General features: G+C 59.4%; 1 protein-coding gene across 1 annotated transcript in view; it reads left to right on the forward strand.

Annotated features, from left to right (window-relative positions):
- CD109 (CD109 molecule) overlaps window positions 1-25,431 on the forward strand; it is an 82,807-nt gene that overhangs the window by 13,067 nt on the left and 44,309 nt on the right. The window contains exons 5-15 of the mRNA XM_054162487.1: window positions 2,484-2,512; window positions 5,285-5,515; window positions 6,521-6,646; window positions 13,209-13,248; window positions 14,635-14,719; window positions 17,318-17,414; window positions 18,562-18,697; window positions 20,104-20,213; window positions 22,187-22,423; window positions 24,871-24,972; window positions 25,067-25,129. Of these exons, the coding sequence (XP_054018462.1) occupies window positions 2,484-2,512; window positions 5,285-5,515; window positions 6,521-6,646; window positions 13,209-13,248; window positions 14,635-14,719; window positions 17,318-17,414; window positions 18,562-18,697; window positions 20,104-20,213; window positions 22,187-22,423; window positions 24,871-24,972; window positions 25,067-25,129 (1,256 nt within the window). The remainder of the gene's footprint in view (window positions 1-2,483; window positions 2,513-5,284; window positions 5,516-6,520; window positions 6,647-13,208; window positions 13,249-14,634; window positions 14,720-17,317; window positions 17,415-18,561; window positions 18,698-20,103; window positions 20,214-22,186; window positions 22,424-24,870; window positions 24,973-25,066; window positions 25,130-25,431) is intronic.

Consider the following 25,431-nt stretch of genomic DNA (forward strand, 5'->3'; position numbering starts at 1 on the left):
CACTGCTGACTCATCTTGGCTCAGATCTCCTTCTTCTGATTCCATTCAGTTAGAACTGAGGCTCAGAGGCTGTCAGGGGCTGGAAGGGACCTCTGGAGAGCTCCCAGCCCAAGCCCCCTGCCAGAGCAGGAGCAGAGAACCCAGCACAGGGCACACAGAACACATCCAGACAGGGCTGGGAAGGCTCCAGAGCAGGAGACTCCACAACCTCTCTGGGCAGCCTGCTCCAGGGCTCTGGGAGCCTCCCAGGGCAGAAGTTCTTCCTCCTGCTGAGCTGGAACCTCCTGTGCTGCAGTTTCCATCCACTGCTCCTTGTCCTATGCCAGGGTGCAGCTGAGCAGAGCCTGTGCCCTGCCTCCTGCCCCCCAGCCCTCAGCTCTTGAGAGACATTGATCAGATCCCTCTCAGCCTTCTCCTCTGCAGGCTAAACAGCCCCAGGGCTCTCAGTCTCTCTTCCCAGGGGAGATGCTCAAGTCCCCTCAGCATCCTCCTGCCTCTGCCTCGGGCTCTCTCCAGCAGCTCTCTGTCTCTCTTCAACTGGACCCAGGATTGCAGCTGTGCTCTCAGCAGGGCAGAGCAGAGGGGCAGCAGAACCTCCCTGGCCCTGCTGCCCACACTTCTCTTGCTGCCCCCTTTCCTTGCTGTCCAGGTGGGTCTGAGCAGTGTCCAGAGCAGGAGACTCCACAACCCCTGTGGGCAGCCTGCTCCAGGGCTCTGGCAGCCCCTGGGCAGGTGGCAGATCTGAAGCTGTCTCTGGGCACAGCTGAGCAGAGCTCCAGGGGCTTGGCTGCAGCTTCTCAGGCAGTCCCTGGGAACATGGGAAACTCTTCCAGGCCAGGGGAATTCGGTGCAACACCAAAGAGTTTGGGATCTGCCCAGGCTGCTGGGTTCCTAACAGAATAATTACCCAGTGACATGAGCTGGAAGATTACCTCATGCCCTGCAGCCTCCTCCCTGCCTGGGAAGCAGACAGCACTCTGGGGCTCCACACAGGCAGCCAGGAAGGGCTGCAGCTCTCCCACACCACTTCAGAAGGTAAATGCTCTCAGGGTTGCACAAGGTAGAAGTGATTGGGATTTGAATCTCCCTCCCTCTCTGCTTCTCCTTTCTTCACCATGACTCTATCTGGCTCAGACCTGATGTTTAGTCTCCCAGACCTGTGAGGATGGCAGAAACCCAAGAGTTCTGCCTTAAGATTCCTCCCTTTGGCATGCCACTTGCTCTCCAAATCCCAGAGTGCCAGGGGCTGGCAGGGAGCTGCAGAGCTCAGCCAGCCCAAGCCCCCTGCCCCAGCAGGGGCACCCAGGGCAGCTCACACAGCAACACATCCAGCTGGCCTTGGGAAGGCTCCAGAGGAGGAGACTCCACAACCTCTCTGCTCCAGTTCTCCATCACCCTCACTGGGTGGAGGCAAGCAAGCACTGCCCTGATGGGAATGCAGGGAGGTCCCAGCCCTGTGGTGTGGCTGGAGGCTGGCTTTGGAAGCTGGAGGCTGGCTTTGGAAGCTGGAGGCTACTCTCCCCTTGCTCTGGGTGTTTGTGTTGGGAAGGACTGAAGCAGAACCACTGTGGTGTGGAGATCAGCTTTGTGCCTGGAGTCTCCCAACCTGCTGCACCCACTGCTGAACCTGGGGCTGGAATTAGCTGTGCTGGACAGACTCAAGCTGGGGTAGCAATGATCACAGCCCAGAGAGTGTCAGGGGCTGGAAGGGACCTCTGGAGAGCTCCCAGTCCAAGCCCCTGCCAGAGCAGGAGCAGAGAACCCAGCACAGGGCACACAGAACACATCCAGACAGGGCTGGGAAGGCTCCAGAGCAGGAGACTCCACAACCTCTCTGGGCAGCCTGCTCCAGGGCTCTGGGAGCCTCCCAGGGCAGAAGTTCCTCCTGATGCTGAGCTGGAACCTCCTGTGCTGCAGTTTCCATCCACTGCTCCTTGTCCTATGCCAGGGTGCAGCTGAGCAGAGCCTGTGCCCTGCCTCCTGCCCCCCAGCCCTCAGCTCTTGAGAGACATTGATCAGATCCCTCTCAGCCTTCTCCTCTGCAGACTGAGCAGCCCCAGGGCTCTCAGCCTCTGCCCAAAGGCATTGGGATGTGCTGGGCAGGGAGGTGGTGGAGTGCCCAGGGCTGGCTGTGTTTGAAGGTGCTTTGGCTGTGGGGCTTGGGGCTGTGGTTCAGGGCTGAGCCTTGCAGAGCAGGGTTCATGGCTGGGCTTGGGGACCCTGAGGCTCTCTCCCAAGCTGAATGTTGCTGTGGTTCTGGGATGCCTGTGTGCCCTCTGGGCAGCCAGTGGTTGGCTGGGCAGCTCCTGTGCCCTGAGCCCCAGAGGAGCCATGCCCAGGGCCCTGGGCTCTCTGCTGGACGTCACAGGCAGTGTGGGAATTGAGGAGGAGCAGAGCTCTTCTAATTGAGCCTTAATGAGGAGCTGCTGGGGAGCTGTTGGGAGGTTTCTGACACTGCTGTCTCTTCTGTTTTTTCCATTCAGATTCCTTTGGGACTCTTGTGCTTCCAGCAGTAAGTAATTCCTTCCCTTTCCTCTCCCTCAGGGAGCATTGACTCTCTGCACCCCTTCACCAGTTGGTGCTGAGGAGTTGCTGTGCTTTGTGTGTGCATCAGAGAGGGGATGGTGGAGGGGAGGGATGCCAAGCAGAGGGGCTTGGACAGCCTTGAAAGCTGAGCCCAGGCCAGCCTCATGAGGGTCAACAAGGCCAAGTGCAAGGTCCTGCAGCTGGGCTGGGAAATCCTCATCACAAATAGAGGCTGGGTGAGGAGTGGCTGGAGAGGAGTCTCCAGGAAAAGGACTTGAGGGGAGTCAGCTGCTGAGAAACTCAGCATGAGCCAGCAGTGGTCCCTGGCAGGCCCCAGGCAGCTGTGAGCTGGGTTGCATCCAAGGCAGGGAGAGCAGCAGCACAGGGGAGGTGATTCCCCTCCTCTGCTCTGCTCTCCTGGGCACTGCACCCAGTTCTGCTGCCCCCAGCATCAGAAGGACATCAAACTGCTGGAGCAGGTCCAGAGAAGGGCCATGAAGGGCTCTAGGACCTCCCCTGTGGGGACAGACTGAGGGAGCTGTGGCTGTTCAGCCTGGAGAAGACTCCAGGGAGACCTTGTGGTGGCCTTCCAGTACCTGAAAGGGGCTCCAAGAAAGCTGGGAAGGGACCAGTCACAAGGGCTTGGAGTGGTAGGAAGGGATTGAAGCTTGAGGAGGGCAGATTGAGACTGGAGATTAGGAAGAAATTCTTGGCAGTGAGGGTGGTGAGAGCCTGGCACAGGCTGCCCAGGGAGGTGGTGGAAGCCTCCTGCCTGGAGGTGTTTGCAGCCAGGCTGGAGGTGGCTGTGAGCAACCTGCTGTGGTGTGAGGTGTCCCTGCCCATGGCAGGGGGCTGGGGCTGGCTGAGCCCTGAGCTCCCTTCCAATCTGAACCATTCTATGAATCTCTGTCTGGCAAGGGCCATGGAGTCCAACCAGGAGATAGAAGCAGAGAGAAGGCAGGTTAAATGAACAAATTCCTTAGCATGATCTGCCCAGACCTTGAAGAGTTCAAGCAGCTAGAGCCAGGCAAAGTGGGTGCCTCCCTCTCTCACCACTGTCTGACAGAGATGGAAGTGGATGAATGTTTCCATTGTAAGATGAAGTCTCTTAGCTGGGTTGCCCTGGTAGGGTTTGTGTCTGGTCCAGAGGGCAGCTGGCTGCCAGCAGAAGGTGGGCAATGACTTTATGGTTCCAGCTGTCATCTTTTCCAGAGGGCAACAGCAGCTTCCCTGTCTGAGGTGCTGGTGGCTGATGTGGTGAGGAGAAGCCTTTCCCTCCCTTGTGTGAGGAGTGCCAGGATGGAGATAGTGAAAGCATTCACCGCTGACTAAACCAAACCACTTTCACAACAAGTTCCTACTACCTGCTGCCAGGAGCTGCCTTGCATCACAGCTGGCTTGAGAAACAGCCTTGTGGAGCAGAGCCTGGTGGGGCTGAGCTGAATGGTTTCCATTCTTGCAGCAGTGACCTTCTGGAGGGGTTGTGGCAGTGCAGCCTGGTGCCATAGATGGCTGAGCTGAAGCTGAGCTGCTCTGCACCTCAGCTGCCCTAATGCACAGCTCCTGCCATGCAGACCTCATTGCCTCTGGCTCCTGCAGCAGCAAAAGTGCAGCAGGCAGTGGTGTCCCCAGGGCTGCAGGAAGGAGAGAGCCTCCCATGCTGTCTGCCACTGCTCATGAGAGAGAGACATGGATGTGGCATGTACAGACTGCTAGAGCATCCCAGAGTGCCAGGGGCTGGCAGGGAGCTGCAGAGCTCAGCCAGCCCAAGCCCCCTGCCCCAGCAGGGGCACCCAGAGCAGCTCACACAGCAACACATCCAGCTGGCCTTGCAAGAGCTCCACACAGGGAGACTCCACAGCCCCCCTGGGCAGCCTCTGCCAGGCTTCTCTCACCCTCCCAGGGAACAAATTCTTCCTCCTCTTCCCATGGCACTGCCTCTGCCTCAGCTTCCACCACTGCCCCTTGTGCTGGCATTGGGCAGCCCCCAGCAGAGCCTGGCTCCAGCCTCTGGCCACTGCCCCTGCACAGCTTTATCAGCATGAGTAATGCTGGAGCTCTGGGGCCAGTTCTGGAGCCTCTGTGCCAGGAAGGATCTGGAGGGGCTGGAAGGTGTCCAGAGAAGGGCCACGAGGAGGAGCAGAGGGCTGGAGCTGCTCTGCTGTGAGCACAGCCTGAGGGAGTTGGGGTTGTGCAGGCTGGAGAGGAGAAGGCTCCCAGGAGACCTCATTGTGGCCTTCCAGGATCTGCAGGGGGCTGCAGGAAAGCTGGGGAGGGACTGCTGAGGGTGTCAGGGGGGGATAGGACTGGGGGGGATGGAGCAGAACTAGAAGTGGGGAGATTGAGATTGGCTGTGAGGAAGAAGTTGTTGCCCAGGAGGGTGGTGAGAGCCTGGCACAGGCTGCCCAGGGAGGTGTTGGAAGCCTCCTGCCTGGAGGTGTTTGCAGCCAGGCTGGAGGTGGCTGTGAGCAACCTGCTGTGGTGTGAGGTGTCCCTGCCCATGGCAGGGGGCTGGAGCTGGCTGAGCCTTGAGCTCCCTTGCAGCCCTGGCAGCTCTGGGATGCTATGAACAGGAAGGAGGTCAACTCTCAGGCTTCTCTGTCTCGTCCTGAGGTTTTGCTTCAGCCGATGTGCTCAGGGCTAGCTCAGACCTCTGTGGTCAGTGTTACTTGCTTTAGATGCCAGGCTTTTCCTGATATCTTCAGGAATGTTGTGGCCAGTTACCAGAGTGTCACTGTTCCTTTCCCCCTCTTTTCAGCTGCCCTTGAACAGTGCCCCTGGGAGCTATGAGCTGCTGGTGGAAGGGCTGGCCGAGGGCCGGCGCCTCTTCTCCAACCAGACCAGCCTCACCTACGTGCCAAAGAGCATCTCTGTCTTCATCCAGACTGACAAAGCCCTCTACAAGCCAGGCCAGGAGGTGATGTTTCGGATTGTCACCGTCCACCCTGACCTCAAGCCTTACCAAGCGTCCCTGAATGTCTACATCCGAGTAAGTATCCGCAGGACGCCTGCAGCACCTTGGAGAGACGCCGAGACGAGCGGAGGGCTGCAGCACCTCTCCTGTGGGGACAGGCTGCGGGAGCTGGGGGTGCTGAGCCTGGAGGAGACAAGGCTGCAGGCAGAGCTCAGAGCAGCCTGCCAGGACCTGAAGGGGCTGCAAGAAGGCTGCAGAGAGACTGTTGGCAAAGGCCTGCAGGGACAGCAGCAGGGCCAAGGGCTGCAAAGCAGAGCAGAGCAGCTTGAGCTTGGAGGTGAGGAAGAAGTTGTGCAGCAGGAGGGTGGTGGAAGCCTGGCAGAGGTTGCCCAGGGAGGTGGTTGAGGCTCCCTGCCTGGAGCTGTTGAAGGGGAGGCTGGAGAGGGCTGTGGGCAAGCTGCTGGAGTTGGGGCTGTCCCTGCTGAGTGCAGAGGGCTTGGGCTGCCTGAGCTCTGGAGATTGTCCCCCTGCACTCAACAGCCACCCCTCAGATGGAGATTAGACCTTAGGAAGAAGTTCTTCCCCATGGGGGTGGTGAGACACTGGAACAGGGAGAGAAGCCTCTGGTCAGAGCTTACAAGCAGCCTGCCATTACTTATTAGGGGCTACAAGAAAGCCAGGCAGGGACTTGTGACAAGGGCTTGGAGTGATAGGGTGGGAGGGAATGGATGGAATCTTGGGGAGGGCAGAGTTAGACTGGGAATTAGGAAGAAATTCTTTGCAGGGAGGGTGGTGAGAGCCTGGCACAGGCTGCCCAGGGAGGTGCTGGAGGCCTCCTGCCTGGTGGGTACTCAAGGCCAGGCTGGATGAGTCCTTGAGCAGCCTGGGCTGGTGGGAGGTGTCCCTGCCCATGGCAGGGGCTTGGAACTGGATGATCTTGAAGGTCCCTTCCAGCCCACTCCATGAATTTATGAATATGCTCCCAGTTTCTGTGACAAAGGAGGGCCCTGGGTCCTGCTGCTTCAGTCTTGCCAGCAAGACCCCTGGTGTGGGGCTAAGAGCAGCCTGATTTCCTCCTAGGACCCTCGGAAGAAGTTGATTCAGCAGTGGCTGATGGAGGAGGGAGACCTGGGAGTGGTCTCCAAGAGGTTTCAGCTGTCTGTGAACCCTCCCCTGGGAGACTGGTCCCTAGAGGTGGAAGTGAACGTGAGTATGAGCAGTGCCAGGCCACAGAGGGCTTCCCTCCCTGCTGGCAGGTGTGCACAAAGCTCTGCTGAAGCAAACCCAGGCAGGGGCATGGACCATGAGGTGAGGAAAGGCTTCCCCCTGGCCAGCCCCAGCCAAGGCAAACCTCCCAGGACTTTCAGTAGTGTTTGTGTTTGTAAGGGAATCACAGAGCCACAGCAGCAGCCAGGCTGGGAGAGAGCCTCAGGGTCCCCAGGCCCAACCATCAGCCCTGCTCTGCAAGGCTCAGCCCTGAGCCACAGCCCCAAGCCCCACAGCCAAAGCACCTTCAAACACAGCCAGCCCTGGGGACTCCACCACCTCCCTGCCCAGCACATCCCAAGCCCTGACCACTCTGCTGCCTAAGCTCCACTCTCAACCTCCCCAGGGGCAGCTTGAGGCTCTGCCCTCTTCTTCTCTCACTAATGCCCTGGGAGAAGAGAGCAGCAGCAGCCTCTGCACAAGCTCCTTGCAGGGAGCTGCAGGCAGCCAGGAGCTCTCCCCTCAGCCTCCTCTCTTTCCCACTAACCATCCCCAGCTCCTTCAGCCTCTCTCCAGCAGCTTTCTCCTCCAGGCCCTTCCCAGCTTCCTTGCCCTGCTCTGCCCTGGCTCCAGCACCTCCACAGCTCTCTGGCACTGAGCTGCCCTGAGCTGGACACAAGCCTCCAGGTGTGGGCTGCCCAGAGCTGAGTGCCAGGGGACAATCCCCTCCCTGCTGCTGCTGGACACAGCATTGCTGAGCCCAGCCAGGAGGCCTTTGGCTCTCTTGGCCCCCTGGGCACACTGCTGGCTCCTCTTCAGCTGCTTGCCCATCAGCACCCCCAGCTCCCTTTCTGCCAGCAGCTTTCCAGCCACACTGCCCCAAGCCTGCAGCCTTGCTTGGGGTTGTTGTGCCCCCAGGGCAGGGCCTGGCACCTGGCCTGGCTGAAGCTGCTCCTGGTCACCTTGGCCATGGATCCAACCTATCCAAGTCCCTCTGCAGAGCCTCCCTGCCCTGGGGCAGCTCACCACTGACACCTAACTTGGTGCCCTCTGAGCACTCACTGCTGGGTCTCCCCCAAGGTCACCAGTAAAGATGTCAGACAGCAGTGGTGCCAACACTGAGCCCTGAGGAGCAGCACTTGGGGCTGGCTGCCAGCTGGGCAGGGTTTAATCCCCTTGGGCACCACTCTTTGGGCCCCTCCAGGCAGTGCTTTATGCACAGAGTGAGTGAATACAGTAAAGAAGCAACCATCTAACAGGTTTTACCCTAAGCCTGTGTTTTGATTCTGAGCCACACAACTGATGTAGGGAGTGAGGGGGTCTGGATGGTAATGAAGGGATTTGATGGGGTGCTGCTGCTGTTCATTGAACAGCCTCATGGTTATTTAGTGAGTGGATTGCACAGGAGGGGATTGTGCCCTGCTCTGCAGGCAGCCAGCCATGGCTCAGAGGGGTGTGGGATCAGAGGCTGTTTGCAACCCCCTGCCTGCTTTTAGGGCTGCTGCAACAGTTTGCAGTGCCCAAGGAGCTGCTGAGGAGGGGGAAAATGACTGCAAGGTAGGGAGGAAGGATTGCCAGGTGAAGCTGCTGCCTAACAGCACTGCTGTGGCCTGCTTTGCACACTGCTGTTGGTAACAGTTCTGTGGGTCCGAGCCTTCAAGCTGTGCTGCTGTCCTGGGGAGCATCTTGCAAAAGCAGCTGAAGGTTTAGCAGCTCCAAACTCTCTGTGTCAGGTTTTCATGCAGCCTGCTTTGCATGCCTGCCATCCTGTGGCCAGTTTGGGGCTCCCCAGGTGAAGAGAGACAGAGAGCTGCTGGAGAGAGCCCAAGGCAGAGGCAGGAGGATGCTGAGGGGACTTGAGCATCTCCCCTGGGAAGAGAGACTGAGAGCCCTGGGGCTGTTTAGCCTGCAGAGGAGAAGGCTGAGAGGGATCTGATCAATGTCTCTCAAGAGCTGAGGGCTGGGGGTCAAGTGGGGCTGCCCAGTGACAGGACAAGGAACAGCCAGGTACAAGCTGGAGCCTAAGAGGTTCCAGCTCAACATGAGGAGAAACTTCTTTGGGGTGAGGGTGAGGGAGGCCTGGAGCCGGCTGCCCAGAGAGGTTGTGGAGTCTCCTTCTCTGGAGCCTTTCCAACCCCCCCTGGCTGCATTGCTGTGTGGCCTGCCCTGGGTGCTGCTGCTCTGGCAGGGGCTGCACTGGATGCTCTCTGCAGCTCCCTCCCAGCCTCTGATGCTCTGTGGATGTGGGAACTCGTTCCATGATCTTGGCTTGCAGGGGCAGTCAGGATTGCTTAGTGTCCTCCCCTAATGAGGGAGGTGGTGGTGGGGGAGAGAGCAGAGAAACTCCTGTGGCCATGTGTGACCTGTGAGTAGCATTGCCCAGCACTGGCTGCATGCTGGATGGATTTTCCCAGGCTGAGGGAGGCGAGGGAGATGCTCAAGTGAGTGTCAGGAGTGGATTATTTTGACCCTGTTCTCTCCTGGGTGTGGAGTTTGTTCCCATTGTCTCAGATGTCCCTCCTGCCCTTGTCCCTGTGCTTGGCTGCTCCTCCCCATCCCTGTGCTGCTCTTCAGGAGCTTCTCAGCTGCTTCACCCAGGGTGGTTCCCACCTGAAATGCTGACAGAGCCTGGGGATGGAGCTGGGGCAGAGAGCTCTGTGGTGAGAGACTGCAAAAAGGATGGAGAGAGCCTGCAAAGGCCTGCAGGGACAGCAGGGCCAAGGGCTGCAAAGCAGAGCAGAGCAGCTTGAGCTTGGAGGTGAGGAAGAAGTTGTGCAGCAGGAGGGTGGTGGAAGCCTGGCACAGGCTGCCCAGGGAGGTGGTTGAGGCTCCCTGCCTGGAGCTGTTGAAGGGGAGGCTGGAGAGGGCTGTGGGCAAGCTGCTGGAGTTGGGGCTGTCCCTGCTGAGTGCAGAGGGCTTGGGCTGGCTGAGCTCTGCAGCTCCCTCCCAGCCCAGCCCATCCTGTGGCTCTATGACCAGGGAGGTGGTTGGGGACCCTGATCCTGCTCTGGCTGTGAGGGTGAGAGAAGCCTGGCAGAGGCTGCCCAGGGGGGCTGTGGAGTCTCCCTGTGTGGAGCTCTTGCAAGGCCAGCTGGATGTGTTGCTGTGTGAGCTGCTCTGGGTGCCCCTGCTGGGGCAGGGGGCTTGGGCTGGATGAGCTCTGCAGCTCCCTTCCCAGCCAGGCCATTCTGTCCCTTCCAACCCCTAACATTCTGTGACTCTGTGGTTCTGTGACCTGAGCTCTCTGCTCAAGCACTCAGCTGTGCAACCTTTCTGCCTCAGCTTTCTCTCTGGTCTGCAGAGCACACTGAGTCAGGTAATAGCATTTCCCTTCTAGTGGTTACTGATCTATTCCCACGGGTGCTGAGCCTGGATTCCTGGAAGCATTGCCTCCAAATCCTGTTTTAAATCAGCTTCTGGCTGCTTGCTGCTGTTAAACATCCTGTAGTAGGTTTTAATAAGAGTTCAGGTGTTGGTACAGCTGTTCCAAGAAAGCTCAGGACAAAGTAATCACAGGCTGGGTCCCAAGTCTCCACCTTACAGTCCAGTTGGATGTGTTGTGTTTCCTGTGGTGCAGCCTGCTGCTGAAGGACTTCCAGTTGCTGCATTTCAGAAGCAGGCAAGGGCAGAGTCTGGCAGCTGGGAAAGAGCAACCCCAGGGAGCAGGAGAGGTTGGGGACTGTATTCTATGTATTCTGAGCTGCTGGAGAGCAGGGAGGGGGAAAAGGACCTGGGGGTGCTGGTGGGTGGGAGGCTGACCAGGAGCCAGCAATGTGCTCTGGGGGCCAAGAAGGCCAAGGGCAGCCTGGGGGGGGATCAGCAGGGCTGTGGTCAGGAGGTCAGAGAGGTTCTCCTGCCCCTCTGCTCTGCCCTGCTGAGGCCACAGCTGGAATCTTGTGCCCAGGTCTGGGCCCCTCAGGTCAGGAAGGAGCTCAGGGAAGTGCTGGAGAGAGTCCATGGCAGAGGCACAAAGATGCTGCAGGCAGTGGAAGCTCTTCCTTAGGAGCAGAGCCTGAGGGAGCTGAGGGCTCTGGAGCTTGGCTTGGAGGAGCCTGAGAGGTGAGCTCCTTGCTGGGGCTAAAGCTGTGCAGGGGCAGTGGCCAGAGGCTGGAGCCAGGCTCTGCTGGGGGCTGCCCAATGCCAGCACAAGGAGCAGTGGTGGAAGCTGAGGCAGAGGCAGTGCCATGGGAAGAGGAGGAAGAATTTGTTCCCTGGGAGGGTGAGAGAAGCCTGGCAGAGGCTGCCCAGGGGGGCTGTGGAGTCTCCCTGTGTGGAGCTCTTGCAAGGCCAGCTGGATGTGTTGCTGTGTGAGCTGCTCTGGGTGCCCCTGCTGGGGCAGGGGGCTTGGGCTGGATGAGCTCTGCAGCTCCCTGCCAGCCCCTGGCACTCTCTCTCTCTGACTTTGCTGCTAGGGCAGCTACCGAGTTCCCATCTGATCTGTTGATGTTGAGGTTGCTTCTGTCCCTCCTGAAGCAAAGTGTCTCCTCCCTTCAGTACCTCCTGGTGCTTGAGGTGGATCTCCCAGTGTGGACACTCTGGCAGCGACGGCACCGAGCTCGCTGCTGGGTTTGACCAAACCTTTGGGAATTCATGAAGCTTTGCTTCCTGCCTGCGAGGCTAAAGCAGCCAAGCGCTCCCCAGGGGCTGCTGCTCCGTCTGCGGGGCTCAGGCTCTGTGGTTTCCCAGCTGCCAAGCGGGGGCAGGGCAGTGTCTGCGGCGGGGGGCGGCGGAGCCGCCGCAGGAGCGCAGCCGCTGCCCGCAGGGCGCCGGCCGAGCCCCGGCACCGCAGCCGCAGCCCTGCCCGAGGCTTTCAGCCGTGACTCACAGCCATGGCAGAGACACGGGAGAAAATACACCTAGATCCGGTCTGTCTCGGAGGCAGACAACTGCCGAAGAGGAAGAAAATGTCTGGGGGGAAGGGGGAAACAATTCCTCTGATGTCACTTGCTGGGTCAGACCCAAAGGGCTTCAGAGAATCATTGCCAGGGCTGGAAGGGAGCTCAAGGCTCAGCCAGCTCCCACCCCCTGCCATGGGCAGGGACACCTCACACCACAGCAGGTTGCTCACAGCCACCTCCAGCCTGGCTGCAAACACCTCCAGGGGTGAGGCTGGCTTGTCCAGGGGGGGTTCTTGTGCAGGTTATAGATGGGAAACCCCTGTAAGTGTAGCCCATATTTCTAGCTTGCAGCTCTGCTTCTAACTGCAGCTTCATCTGCTCCCAGCTCAGCTGGCCTGGCAATAGTATTCTGGGGGGGAGGTAATTCCAGCCCACCACAGAGGTGTTAATGGTTGAGCCATCCTTTATAATCACATCAAGCCAGAGGTTGCTTTTTCACTTTACCTGGAGCTGAGCACAGCCTTTGACACTGGGCTCCAGGCTGGTGACACAGGGGTGTGATGGGTGACCACTGGATGGACACAGAACTGGCTTGATGGCCAAAGAGTGGCTGTCCATGGCTCCATGTCCCAGTGGAGGCTGGGGACAAGCAGAGTCCCTCAGGGATCAGTCCTGGGACCAGGCTTGTTCAACATCTCTGTGGGTGCCAGGGACAGTGGCACTGAGTGCAGCCTCAGCAGGGTTGCTGATGACACCAAGCTGTGTGGGGCAGCAGACAGCTGGAGGGAAGGGATCCATCCAGAGGGACCTGGACAGGCTGCAGAGCTGGGCACAAGCCAACCTCAGGAGGTTCAACAAGAGCAAGGGCAGGGTCCTGCATCTGGGTGGAGGCAATCCCAGGCACAAATCCAGGCTGGGCAGGGACTGGCTGGAGAGCAGCCCTGAGGAGAGAGCCTTGGGGGTGCTGGGGGAGGAGAAGCTCAGCAGGAGCCAGCAGGGAGCACTTGCAGCCCAGAGAGCCAAGCAGAGCCTGGGCTGCAGCAAGAGAAGTGTGGCCAGCAGGGCAGGGAGGGGATTCTGCCCCTCTGCTCAGCTCTGCTGAGACCCCACCTGGAGTACTGCCTCCAGGTCTGGAGCCTCTATTGCAAGAGGGATCTGGAGGGGCTGGAAGGTGTCCACAGAAGGGCCAGGAGGATGAGCAGAGGGCTGGAGCTGCTCTGCTGTGAGCACAGACTGAGGGAGTTGGGGTTGTGCAGGCTGGAGAGGAGAAGGCTCCCAGGAGACCTCATTGTGGCCTTCCAGGATCTGCAGGGGGCTACAAGAAGGCTGGGGAGGGACTGCTCAGGATCTCAGGCAGTGATAGGACTGGGGGGAATGGAATGAAGCTGGAGGTGGGGAGATTCAGGCTGGAGGGGAGGAGGAAGTTCTTCCCCAGGAGAGTGGTGAAGCCCTGGGATGGGTTGTCCAGGGAGGTGGTTGGGGCCCTGTCCCTGGAGGTGCTTAAGCCCAGGCTGGCTGAGGCTCTGGCCAGGCTGATCTAGTGTGGGGTGTCCCTGCCCATGGCAGGGGGGTTGGAACTGGCTGATCCCTGTGGTCCCTTCCAACCCTGACTGATACTATTAATATGAGTGGGGGGTGGCCAAGAAGGTATCTTGGGCTTGCTGACCCAGCCCCAGCTGTCTGTGCTGTCTCATTTGAGCTCTTTCCCTTTCTCTCCTCACTAGGGTCAAGTCCATTACCAAAGGTTCAAAGTGATGGAATATGGTAAGTGGCACTGAAAGGTGTTTCAGCAGTGACCAGCCCTGGCAGTGGATTCCCCAGCTGGAGCTGCTTCCCTTGGCTAGCACCAGCCTTTTGAATACTCCTAATTCATTCACTCCCCAGTCTCTTGCTGCTCTGAGCCTGGGAAAAGCATTGCCTTAGCAGCTGCCCTCTTTAGCTTCCATAGTTGTAGTCATACAGTGCTTTCAGTTGGCAGGGACCTTAAAGATCAGCCAGTTCCAACCCCCCAACACAGACAGAAAAGGCTAAATTCCATCCAACACAGAGAGAAAAGGCTACATTCAGCCTGGATGTGAGGGAGAAGTTGTTGCCCATGAGGGTGGTGAGAGCCTGGCACAGGCTGCCCAGGGAGGTGGTGGAAGCCTCCTGCCTGGAGGTGTTTGCAGCCAGGCTGGAGGTGGCTGTGAGCAACCTGCTGTGGTGTGAGGTGTCCCTGCCCATGGCAGGGGGCAGGAGCTGGCTGAGCCTTGAGCTCCCTTCCAAGCCTGACAGCTCTGTGGTTCTAACTTCTGCTGGACCAGCTTGCTGAGACCCCATCCATCCTGGCCTGGAATACTTCCATGACTTCCCTGGGCAACCTGTGCCAGTGTCCCACCACCCTCACTGGGAAGTTACTTCTTTCTAACAGCCACTCTGAATCTTCACTATAGATCTGCCCTCCTTGAGCTTCCTGTAAAGGCTGAATGAGAAACCATTCCTGTTGCAGGCTGTGTGCAGGCTGCTGCTGTGCTGCTCGCTGTGCTTTCAGCACAAGGTCCTAGCCTGGAGCATGCAAAGCATCTGGGATGTGGTTTAATGGCCAGGGAGGGCTCAGGTCGATGGTTGGACTCTATGATCTTAGAGGTCCTTTCCAACTGAAACAAGTCTGATCAATGTCTCTCAAGAGCTGAGGGCTGGGGGGCAGGAGGCAGGGCACAGGCTCTGCTCAGCTGCACCCTGGGGTAGGACAAGGAGCAGTGGATGGAAGCTGCAGCACAGGAGGTTCCAGCTCAGCATCAGGAGGAACTTCTGCCCTGGGAGGCTCCCAGAGCCCTGGAGCAGGCTGCCCAGAGAGGTTGTGGAGTCTCCTGCTCTGGAGCCTTCCCAGCCCTGTCTGGATGTGTTCTGTGTGCCCTGTGCTGGGTTCTCTGCTCCTGCTCTGGCAGGGGCTTGGGCTGGGAGCTCTCCAGAGGCCCCTTCCAGCCCCTGACAGCCTCTGAGCTGTGATCTCACCTTGTGTTCCTTGGGAACCTGGGGGGCTTCATCACATGCCATGCTCTGCCTTATCAATTAAAATTCAAGGGAGGCATTTTGGGTGGGGGGTGGGGTGGGGGTGGGGGTGGGATGCTTTGTGCCATTCTTTGCTCTTATTTTCCCCCTTTCCTTCAGTTCTGCCAAAGTTTGATGTGACAATAGCAACCCCTCTCTACTACTCCCTGAGAGAGGAGGATGTCACCGGGGTGGTCACTGCCAGGTAGGGAAATCACTGATTGCAATGAGGGGTTTTGGGGGGGGTTGTAATGTGCATGTTGAGGGGGTCTTGGGGGGGTTATAATGGATATTTGGAGGTTATAATGGATGTTTTGGGGTTAGAATGTGTATTTTGAGGGGTTTGGGGGGTTATAATGGATGTTTTGGGGTTAGAATGTGTATTTTGAGGGGTTTGGGGGGTTGTAATGGATGTTTTGGGGTTAGAATGTGTATTTTGAGGGGTTTGGAGGGTTGTAATGGATGTTTTGGGGTTAGAATGTGTATTTTGAGGGGTTTGGGGGGTTATAATGGATGTTTTGGGGTTAGAATGTGTATTTTGAGGGCTTTGGGGGGTTGTAATGGATGTTTTGGGGTTAGAATGTGTATTTTGAGGGCTTTGGGGGGTTGTAATGGATGTTTTGGGGTTAGAATGTGTATTTTGAGGGGTTTGGGGGGTTGTAATGGATGTTTTGGGGTTAGAATGTGTATTTTGAGGGGTTTGGGGGTTATAATGGATGTTTTGGGGTTAGAATGTGTATTTTGAGAGCCTGGCACAGGCTGCCCAGGGAGGTGGTGGCAGCCTCCTGCCTGGAGGTGTTTGCAGCCAGGCTGGAGGTGGCTGTGAGCAACCTGCTGTAGTGTGAGGTGTCCCTGCCCATGGCAGGGGGTTGGGGCTGGCTGAGCCTTGGGGTCCCTCCCAGCCCTGGCAGCTCTGTGACTCTCTGTTCTTGAGGCATTTGGAAGCCTACCTGCCTGCTGCAGGGAATCCAGACTCAGAGAGCAGTGAGGTGCCTGAGCCTGGATCCCAGCAGTGCCAAAGCTCTGCTGACAGTCACAGCTCTCTACAGGGGATGACTTCATGCCTGGGGCTGTTTGTGTTGGCATCCTGCCTCTGGATGCAGACAGTTGCTGTATCCCTTGCACTTGCAGATGTCACAAACCCTTTCCCTTTCTCTTCTCTGGAGTGTTATTAGATCAAGTGCAGCACAGAGATGCTAATGGCAGCAGTGGCTGCACCATTGCAAGGTTAATTGCAGCTTATTACTGTAATTAGGTCTGCTTGGAAAGGCTGAGCTCAGGTGCAAGCCAGTGCTGTCAGAGCTCTTCCTGTAATGATGCTGTCTGATTATTCTTCCCCTCTGCTTCCCAGCTTTTGAAATGCCTTAGGTGGCTGCCAGCCAAACCCAGGATGGTTTGAAGTACTTCTAGTTATCAGAGAATGGGCTGGGAGGGAGCTGCAGAGCTCAGGCAGCCCAAGCCCTCTGCACTCAGCAGGGACAGCCCCAACTCCAGCAGCTTGCCCACAGCCCTCTCCAGCCTCCCCTTGCACAGCTCCAGGCAGGGAGCCTCAACCACCTCCCTGGGCAGCCTGTGCCAGGCTCCTGGCAGAGAGCCTCTGGGTGTATTGCTCCTGATGGACTGCAGTGGCTCTGGCCTTGCTCCTGCCCTTTCTCTGTCTGGTTCTGGTTCTGTCCTATGCAGGACTTGGGAACTGATGCACAATTGCAATGCTATTACTGCTCAGTTCCTGCAGCTTGCTAATGGCATCTGGGGAAGGGAGGATGTGAGAGCCTCAGAGCTGCCACAGCTGCAAAGGAAGCTTCCCATATAACCATGCCATGAGTTCCTTAGGCTGGGACTGCTGAATCATCTGAGTACAAAGCCCTTGACACCACTCCTTGGGCACTGGCAGGAAGGCACTTAATGAAATTCAGGGAGAAAGGGAAGGAAATCCAACAAGGGCAAAGGGAGAGTCTGGCAGCTGGGAAAGAACAACCCCAGGGAGCAGGAGAGGTTGGGGACTGAGCTGCTGGGGAGCAGGGAAGGGGAAAAGGACCTGGGGGTGCTGGTGGGTGGGAGGCTGACCAGGAGCCAGCAATGTGCTCTGGGGGCCAAGAAGGCCAATGGCAGCCTGGGGGGGATCAGCAGGGCTGTGGTCAGGAGGTCACAGAGGTTCTCCTGCCCCTCTGCTCTGCCCTGCTGAGGCTACAGGACAGAGGAGGGCAAGGAAGCTGGGAAGGGCCTGGAGGAGAAAGCTGCTGGAGAGAGGCTGAAGGAGCTGGGGATGGTTAGTGGGAAAGAGAGGAGGCTGAGGGGAGAGCTCCTGGCTGCCTGCAGCTCCCTGCAAGGAGCTTGTGCAGAGGCTGCTGCTGCTCTCTTCTCCCAGGGCATTAGTGAGAGAAGAAGAGGGCAGAGCCTCAAGCTGCCCCTGGGGAGGTTGAGAGTGGAGCTTAGGCAGCAGAGTGGTCAGGGCTTGGGATGTGCTGGGCAGGGAGGTGGTGGAGTCCCCAGGGCTGGCTGTGTTTGAAGGTGCTTTGGCTGTGGGGCTTGGGGCTGTGGTTCAGGGCTGAGCCTTGCAGAGCAGGGCTGATGGTTGGGCCTGGGGACCCTGAGGCTCTCTCCCAGCCTGGCTGCTGCTCTGATTCTGTGACTCTGGTTTGGGCTTCTGCCTTCAGTGCTGCTCAGTTGAACATTCCATGCTCTGCACTCCAGATGTGTTGCAGCCACGGAGAAATACTTTCATGTTGATTTTTTTGCCTTGAGAGCTGTTGTGGAGCCCAAGGCCTGGCTGTGGCTCCTGTGTGACTTTGCTGTGTTTCAGGTACACCTATGGGAAGCCAGTAAAGGGCACTGTGACAGTCACCTGCCTCTCTCTCTCTTACTGGACAAACAAGAGAAATATAACCACAACCCTGGAGGTGAGTCTGCTGGTGGCATTGTAGACTTCCCCAAGCTGGGAGGCTGGGCTGAGACCCCTGAAGGCTCTGAGGCCATTCAGTGAGGCTTGGACAGGCTGAGAGCTGGGCAGAGAGGAGCCTAAAGAGGCTCAACCAGGATGAGAGCAGAGTCCTGCAGCTGGGCAGGAAGAGCAAACTGCAGCAGCACAGCTGGGAGGGGATCTGCTGGGGAGCAGCCCCAAGGAGAAGGAGCTGGGAGTGCTGGGGGGGCAGCAAGGTCTGCATGGGACAGCAATGAGCCCTGGGGGCCAAGAAGGCCAATGGCAGCCTGGGGGGGATCAGCAGGGCTGTGGTCAGGAGGTCAGAGAGGTTCTCCTCCCCCTCTGCTCTGCCCTGCTGAGGCCACAGCTGGAATCTTGTGTCCAGCTCTGGGCCCCTCAGGTCAGGAAGGAGCTCAGGGAAGTGCTGGAGAGAGTCCATGGCAGAGGCACAAAGATGCTGCAGGCAGTGGAAGCTCTTCCTTAGGAGCAGAGCCTGAGGGAGCTGAGGGCTCTGGAGCTTGGCTTGGAGGAGCCTGAGAGGTGAGCTCCTTGCTGGGGCTAAAGCTGTGCAGGGGCAGTGGCCAGAGGCTGGAGCCAGGCTCTGCTGGGGGCTGCCCAATGCCAGCACAAGGGGCAGTGGTGGAAGCTGAGGCAGAGGCAGTGCCATGGGAAGAGGAGGAAGAATTTGTTCCCTGGGAGGGTGAGAGAAGCCTGGCAGAGGCTGCCCAGGGGGGCTGTGGAGTCTCCCTGTGTGGAGCTCTTGCAAGGCCAGCTGGATGTGTTGCTGTGTGAGCTGCTCTGGGTGCCCCTGCTGGGGCAGGGGGCTTGGGCTGGCTGAGCTCTGCAGCTCCCTGCCAGCCCCTGGCACTCTGTGGCTCTGTGATTTGGGATATTAGAGGAAAACCAGGAAGGCTTTTTCTTCATGAGGCACTGCTGGCTCTAGGAAGCAAGGACTGCCACTGGGTGCATTTAAAGCAGTCTTCACTTTCTGTTGTTGCCACTCCAGGGCTTGTCTGAGGTCAGGGATCTGCAGGTCTCAACCAGCCATGAAGTGAGTAGACTAAAAGGTGTCCTTGGCTCTGCTGGCTCAACAGCTCTGGGCTTGTTTTCTTGCCTCCATTGTGCAGATAAATGGATCTGTGAATGTAACCTGCAACAAGAGGATGCTGCAGAGCTTGAGTGCTGATCAGCTGTGGCACCAAGGGGACTCTGATTACACAGAGCCCATAGAGATCATCGCCGTGGTCACCGAGTCCCTCACAGGTGAGTGGCTCTGGGATGGCTCCTGGGAGAAACCCAGCAGGGAGTGCTGCTGGGAGGCTGTGCCAGGGGGTGGGAGGGCTTGCAGAGCTGGGAAGCATCGTGCCATAGCACCAGGACTTGAGCATCCCTCAGGTCCTTTCCAACCTTATTGATTTGATGATCAGGTGACAGAAGGAAGGAAAGGGCTTGAATGGAGCCAGGGGAGGGTTAGGTTGGAGGTTAGGAAACATTCCCTTGGTGCACACAGGCTGCCCAGGGGAGTGGTGGGGTCCCCATCCCTGGAGGTGTTCAGGAAACCTGTGGCCAAAGCACTTGAGGCACCCCTCAGGCTGTGCTGGCATCCAAGCAGAGCTGGACAGGCTGAGAGCTGCCTGCAGGCAAACCTCATGGAGCTCAGCAAGGACAAGAGCAGGGTCCTGCAGCTGGGCAGGAATCACAGCAGGCACCAGGACAGGGTAGAGGCTGCCCTGCTGGAGAGCAGCTCCAGGGAGAGAGACCTTGGAGTGCTGGGGGGCAGCAAGTTCTGCATGGGACAGCAATGTGCCCTGGGGGCCAGGAGAGCCAAGGGGAGCCTGGGGGGCAGCAAGAGAAGTGTGGCCAGCAGGGCTGGGAGGTTCTGCTCCCCCTCTGCTCTGCTCTGCTGAGAGCACAGCTGCAATCCTGGGTCCAGTTTGGGGCTGCCCAGGTGAAGAGAGACAGAGAGCTGCTGGAGAGAGCCCAAGGCAGAGGCAGGAGGATGCTGAGGGGACTTGAGCATCTCCCCTGGGAAGAGAGACTGAGAGCCCTGGGGCTGTTTAGCCTGCAGAGGAGAAGGCTGAGAGGGATCTGATCAATGTCTCTCAAGAGCTGAGGGCTGGGGGTCAAGGGGAGGGGGCCAAGCTCTTGTGGGTGCTGCACAGCAAGAAGCCAAGGAGCAATGGAGACAAACTTGAGCAGAGAAAGTTTCAGCTGCCCAGGAGGAGAAACTTCTTTGGGGTGAGGGTGAGGGAGCCCTGGAGCAGGCTGCCCAGAGAGGTTGTGGAGTCTCCTTCTCTGGAGCCTTTGCAACCCCCCCTGGCTGCATTGCTGTGTGGCCTGCCCTGGGTGCTGCTGCTCTGGCAGGGGCTGCACTGGATGCTCTCTGCAGCTCCCTCCCAGCCTCTACCATCCTGTGCTGTGTGATGCTGTGGCTCTGACCCAGCCTGCAGCAGGTCAGGTGTGGTGTGGCTTGTGGAGTGTTGTGGGCAGCAGCCCCAGTGCACATCCCACTGAGCCTGAGCTGGCAGGCTGAACAGCAATGGGATTGAGAGTGGTGAGGGATGGAGAGAATCCTCCTCCCAGCCCCAGGCAGTGAGCAGTGCTGGTGTGGAAGGGATGTGTGAGGCAGAGGCACGCTGGCTGAACACATGCAATGGGTTGTTCAACAGGAATCTCCCACAACTCCAGCACCATCCTGTTTCCCAAGCAGAGTGACTACTTCATTGAGTTCTTGGACTACTCCAGGGTCATAAAACCTTCCCTCAACTTCATAGCCACTGTAAGTCCTTCTGTTTGGTTCTGATCCCTGCAGAAACTGCTGGCACTTCTCTACTGCTGCTTGGAAGTCAGAGACTGCCTTGGAGTGTGAGCAGTTCACAGATCTGCTCTCTGATCACCTCCTTTCCATGGTGCAAGTTGGCAAATATGGGCCAGGAGAATGCTCAGGGGCTTGGAGCAGCTCTGCTGCCAGGCCAGGCTGAGGGAGCTGGGGGTGTTGAGCCTGGAGAAGAGAAGGCTGCAGGCAGAGCTCAGAGCAGCCTGCCAGGACCTGAAGGGGCTGCAAGAAGGCTGCAGAGAGGCTGTTGGCAAAGGCCTGCAGGGACAGCAGCAGGGCCAAGGGCTGCAAAGCAGAGCAGAGCAGCTTGAGCTTGGAGGTGAGGAAGAAGTTGTGCAGCAGGAGGGTGGTGGAAGCCTGGCAGAGGTTGCCCAGGGAGGTGGTTGAGGCTCCCTGCCTGGAGCTGTTGAAGGGGAGGCTGGAGAGGGCTGTGGGCAAGCTGCTGGAGTTGGGGCTGTCCCTGCTGAGTGCAGAGGGCTTAGGCTGGATGAGCTCTGCAGCTCCCTCCCAGCCCAGACTGGTCTGTGGCTCTGTGTGTGGTTTCCCTGGGAGACAAGCATTGCCAGCAAGAAGAGTAAGTGGGAGAGCTGGAAGGCAGCTCAGCCTCCTGCTTCAGGCAGCTCAGCCTCCTGCTTCAGGCGGCTCAGCCTCCTGCTTCAGGCAGCTCAGCCTCCTGCTTCAGGCAGCTCAGCCTCCTGCTTCAGGCGGCTCAGCCTCCTGCTTCAGGCGGCTCAGCCTCCTGCTTCAGGCGGCTCAGCCTCCTGCTTCAGGCAGCTCAGCCTCCTGCTTCAGGCAGCTCAGCCTCCTGCTTCAGGCAGCTCAGCCTCCTGCTTCAGGCAGCTCAGCCTCCTGCTTCAGGCAGCTCAGCCTCCTGCTTCAGGCGGCTCAGCCTCCTGCTTCAGGCAGCTCAGCCTCCTGCTTCAGGCGGCTCAGCCTCCTGCTTCAGGCGGCTCAGCCTCCTGCTTCAGGCGGCTCAGCCTCCTGCTTCAGGCGGCTCAGCCTCCTGCTTCAGGCAGCTCAGCCTCCTGCTTCAGGCGGCTCAGCCTCCTGCTTCAGGCGGCTCAGCCTCCTGCTTCAGGCGGCTCAGCCTCCTGCTTCAGGCGGCTCAGCCTCCTGCTTCAGGCGGCTCAGCCTCCTGCTTCAGGCAGCTCAGCCTCCTGCTTCAGGCAGCTCAGCCTCCTGCTTCAGGCAGCTCAGCCTCCTTTTGTTCTCAGCTGGCTTGTCAACCTGCAGTGCTGAGAAGGGATTAAAAATTAAGTCCCTGATGTTGTGAGAAATCTGAGGATGCCTTTGTTTCGTTCACCTGGAGTCCTGTGTCCAGTTTTGGGCTCCTCAGGTTAGGAAAGATGTTGAGCTGCTGGAAGGTGTCCAGAGAAGGGCAACAGAGCTGGGGAGGGGTCTGGAGCACAGCCCTGGGAGGAGAGGCTGAGGGAGCTGGGGTTGCTTAGCCTGCAGAAGAGGAGGCTCAGGGGAGACCTTCTTGCTCTCTCTAACTCCCTGAAGGGAGGTTGTAGCCAGGTGGGGGTTGGTCTCTTCTGCCAGGCAGGCAGCACCAGAACAAGAGGACACAGTCTCAAGCTGTGCCAGGGGAGGTTTAGGCTGGAGGTGTGGAAGAAATTCTTCCCAGCAAGAGAGATTGGCCCTTGGGATGTGCTGCCCAGGGAGGTGGTGGAGTCACCATCACTGGAGGTGTTTAGGAAGAGCCTGGCTGAGGCCCTTGGAGCCATGGTTGAGTTGATCAGATGGTGCTGGGTGAGAGGTTGGACTGGATGATCTCCAAGGGCTTTCCCAACCTGGTTCATTGCACTCTGTGCTGCTGTTGGTGTGCTGTGGGTGCAGGGCTGTTGCTCCATGTCATGCCCTGTGCACTCCAGCTGCACCCCCTGATGGCTGTTCCCCCCCTGTTGTGCCCTCAGCTGAAGGTGACTCGCCCTGACAGCAGCCAGCTGAGCGCTGCGGACAGGCAGAGCCTGGTCACAGTCACTGCCCAGCAGACAGGGCTGCTCCCTGGGGAGCCTGCCACCTCTCACCTGGAGAATGAGGCAGCAGAGAGAAACCTCACAGTGCAGGTCCTCAATTACACCGTGCCAGAGAGTGGAATCATCGATGTTGAGTTCCCAGTCCTGCCTGGCACAAAGACTCTGAGAGTTCAGGTATGGCTCTGGGGCAGCAGCAGCACAGCAACTGCAGGGCTGGGCTGGGGGCTGGGCTGGGGGCTGGGCTGGGGGCTGGGCTCAGGGCTGGGCTGGGGGCTGGGCTGGGGGCTGGGCTGGGGGCTGGGCTGGGGGCTGGGCTGAGGGCTGGGCTCGGGGCTGGGCTGAGGGCTGGGCTGAGGGCTGGGCTGAGGGCTGGGCTGGGGGCTGGGCTGAGGGCTGGGCTGAGGGCTGGGCTGAGGGCTGGGCTGAGGGCTGGGCTCGGGGCTGGGCTCGGGGCTGGGCTGAGGGCTGGGCTCGGGGCTGGGCTCAGGGCTGGGCTGGGGGCTGGGCTGGGGGCTGGGCTGGGGGCTGGGCTCAGGGCTGGGCTGGGGGCTGGGCTGGGGGCTGGGCTGAGGGCTGGGCTGAGGGCTGGGCTGGGGGCTGGGCTCAGGGCTGGGCTGGGGGCTGGGCTGAGGGCTGGGCTCGGGGCTGGGCTCAGGGCTGGGCTGGGGGCTGGGCTGGGGGCTGGGCTCGGGGCTGGGCTCAGGGCTGGGCTGGGGGCTGGGCTGGGGGCTGGGCTGAGGGCTGGGCTGAGGGCTGGGCTGGGGGCTGGGCTGAGGGCTGGGCTGAGGGCTGGGCTGGGGGCTGGGCTCGGGGCTGGGCTGAGGGCTGGGCTGGGGGCTGGGCTCGGGGCTGGGCTGGGGGCTGGGCTGAGGGCTGGGCTGAGGGCTGGGCTGAGGGCTGGGCTGAAGGCTGGGCTCGGGGCTGGGCTCGGGGCTGGGCTGAGGGCTGGGCTGAGGGCTGGGCTGAGGGCTGGGCTGGGGGCTGGGCTGAGGGCTGGGCTCGGGGCTGGGCTGAGGGCTGGGCTCGGGGCTGGGCTCAGGGCTGGGCTGGGGGCTGGGCTGGGGGCTGGGCTGAGGGCTGGGCTCGGGGCTGGGCTGGGGGCTGGGCTCGGGGCTGGGCTGAGGGCTGGGCTCGGGGCTGGGCTCGGGGCTGGGCTCGGGGCTGGGCTGAGGGCTGGGCTGGGGGCTGGGCTGGGGGCTGGGCTGGGGGCTGGGCTGGGGGCTGGGCTCAGGGCTGGGCTCAGGGCTGGGCTGAGGGCTGGGCTCGGGGCTGGGCTCGGGGCTGGGCTGGGGGCTGGGCTCAGGGCTGGGCTCAGGGCTGGGCTCAGGGCTGGGCTGAGGGCTGGGCTCGGGGCTGGGCTCCGAGCTGGGCTGTGCCTGCCACCCACAGCAGCTGGACCCTCACCTACCACTGCTCTCCTTACCTCCTGTTCAGCTTAGCACAGCAAAGGAAGGGATGGATGCTGTCTGGCACTAATAATTGCACCAAGACAGCAGGGGGGAAACCACAACAGCTTCCCCAGGCAAGCGGTGAAGGGATCCTTAGCTCAGCCTCTGGTGCTGCCATTGAGGCCACAATGCTCTTGTAAGCCCTGCCACAGGTCCCCAGGGCCAGTGCTGGGGAGAGCCTTCTTCAAGATCCCTGTCAGTGACCTGGCTGAGGGCATTGAGAGCAAGTTCCTGAGGGTACAGAGCTAGGGGAGGGAGGCTGACAGCCCTCAGGCTGTGCTGGCATCCAGGCAGAGCTGGACAGGCTGAGAGCTGCCTGCAGGCAAACCTCATGGAGCTCAACAAGGACAAGAGCAGGGTCCTGCAGCTGGGCAGGAATCACAGCAGGCACCAGGACAGGGTAGAGGCTGCCCTGCTGGAGAGCAGCTCCATGGAGAAAGACCTTGGAGTGCTGGGGGGCAGCAAGGTCTGCATGGGACAGCAATGTGCCCTGGGGGCCAAGAGAGCCAAGGGGAGCCTGGGGGGCAGCAAGAGAAGTGTGGCCAGCAGGGCTGGGAGGTTCTGCTCCCCCTCTGCTCTGCTCTGCCCTGCTGAGAGCACAGCTGCAATCCTGGGTCCAGTTTGGGGCTGCCCAGGTGAAGAGAGACAGAGAGCTGCTGGAGAGAGCCCAAGGCAGAGGCAGGAGGATGCTGAGGGGACTTGAGCATCTCCCCTGGGAAGAGAGACTGAGAGCCCTGGGGCTGTTTAGCCTGCAGAGGAGAAGGCTGAGAGGGATCTGATCAATGTCTCTCAAGAGCTGAGGGCTGGGGGTCAAGGGGAGGGGGCCAAGCTCTTGTGGGTGCTGCACAGCAGTAAGACAAGGAACAACAGGTTCAAACTTGAACATGGAAGATTTCACCTCAGCAGGAGGAGGAACTTCTTTATGGTGAGAGTGCCAGAGCCCTGGAGCAGGCTGCCCAGAGAGGTTGTGGAGTCTCCTTCTCTGGAGCCTTTCCAACCCCCCCTGGCTGCATTGCTGTGTGGCCTGCCCTGGGTGCTGCTGCTCTGGCAGGGGCTGCACTGGATGCTCTCTGCAGCTCCCTCCCAGCCTCTGATGCTCTGTGGTGCTGTGCTGTGTGATCATCACACAAAGGCTGCTGGTTTCTCAGAGCTTTATTTTGCATTGTGCCACAGGCAGAGTTCCTCAGCAGCAGCACTGACATAGCTGTTTATGATGTCTTCAGCTCCCCCAGCCACACTTACCTCCAGGTGGACACCAAGAGCCAGGATATAAAGGTAGAGTCTGAGATAAAACTTGCCAAGATAAGAACTGTTCCAGTTATCCACCAGGCTTCCCTCCTCATCCACAGCCATCCTGTGCTTTTCCTAGGCTGGGAAGCCTTTTCAGCTGAGCATTGCAAGCAACAAACCAGTGAGAGAGTTCCACTACCTGGTAAGTGCCACAGAGCCACAGCCACAGCCAGGCTGGGAGAGAGCCTCAGGGTCCCCAAGCCCAACCATGAGCCCTGCTCTGCAAGGCTCAGCCCTGAAGCACAGCCCCAAGCCCCACAGCCAAAGCACCTTCAAACACAGCCAGCCCTGGGGACTCCACCACCTCCCTGCCCAGCACATCCCAAGCCCTGACCACTCTGCTGCCTAAGCTCCACTCTCAGCCTCCCCAGGGGCAGCTTGAGGCTCTGCCCTCTTCTTCTCTCACTAATGCCCTGGGAGAAGAGAGCAGCAGCAGCCTCTGCA

This window comes from Dryobates pubescens, chromosome 6 (assembly GCF_014839835.1).
Source record: "Dryobates pubescens isolate bDryPub1 chromosome 6, bDryPub1.pri, whole genome shotgun sequence".
Taxonomy (NCBI): Eukaryota; Metazoa; Chordata; class Aves; order Piciformes; family Picidae; genus Dryobates; species Dryobates pubescens.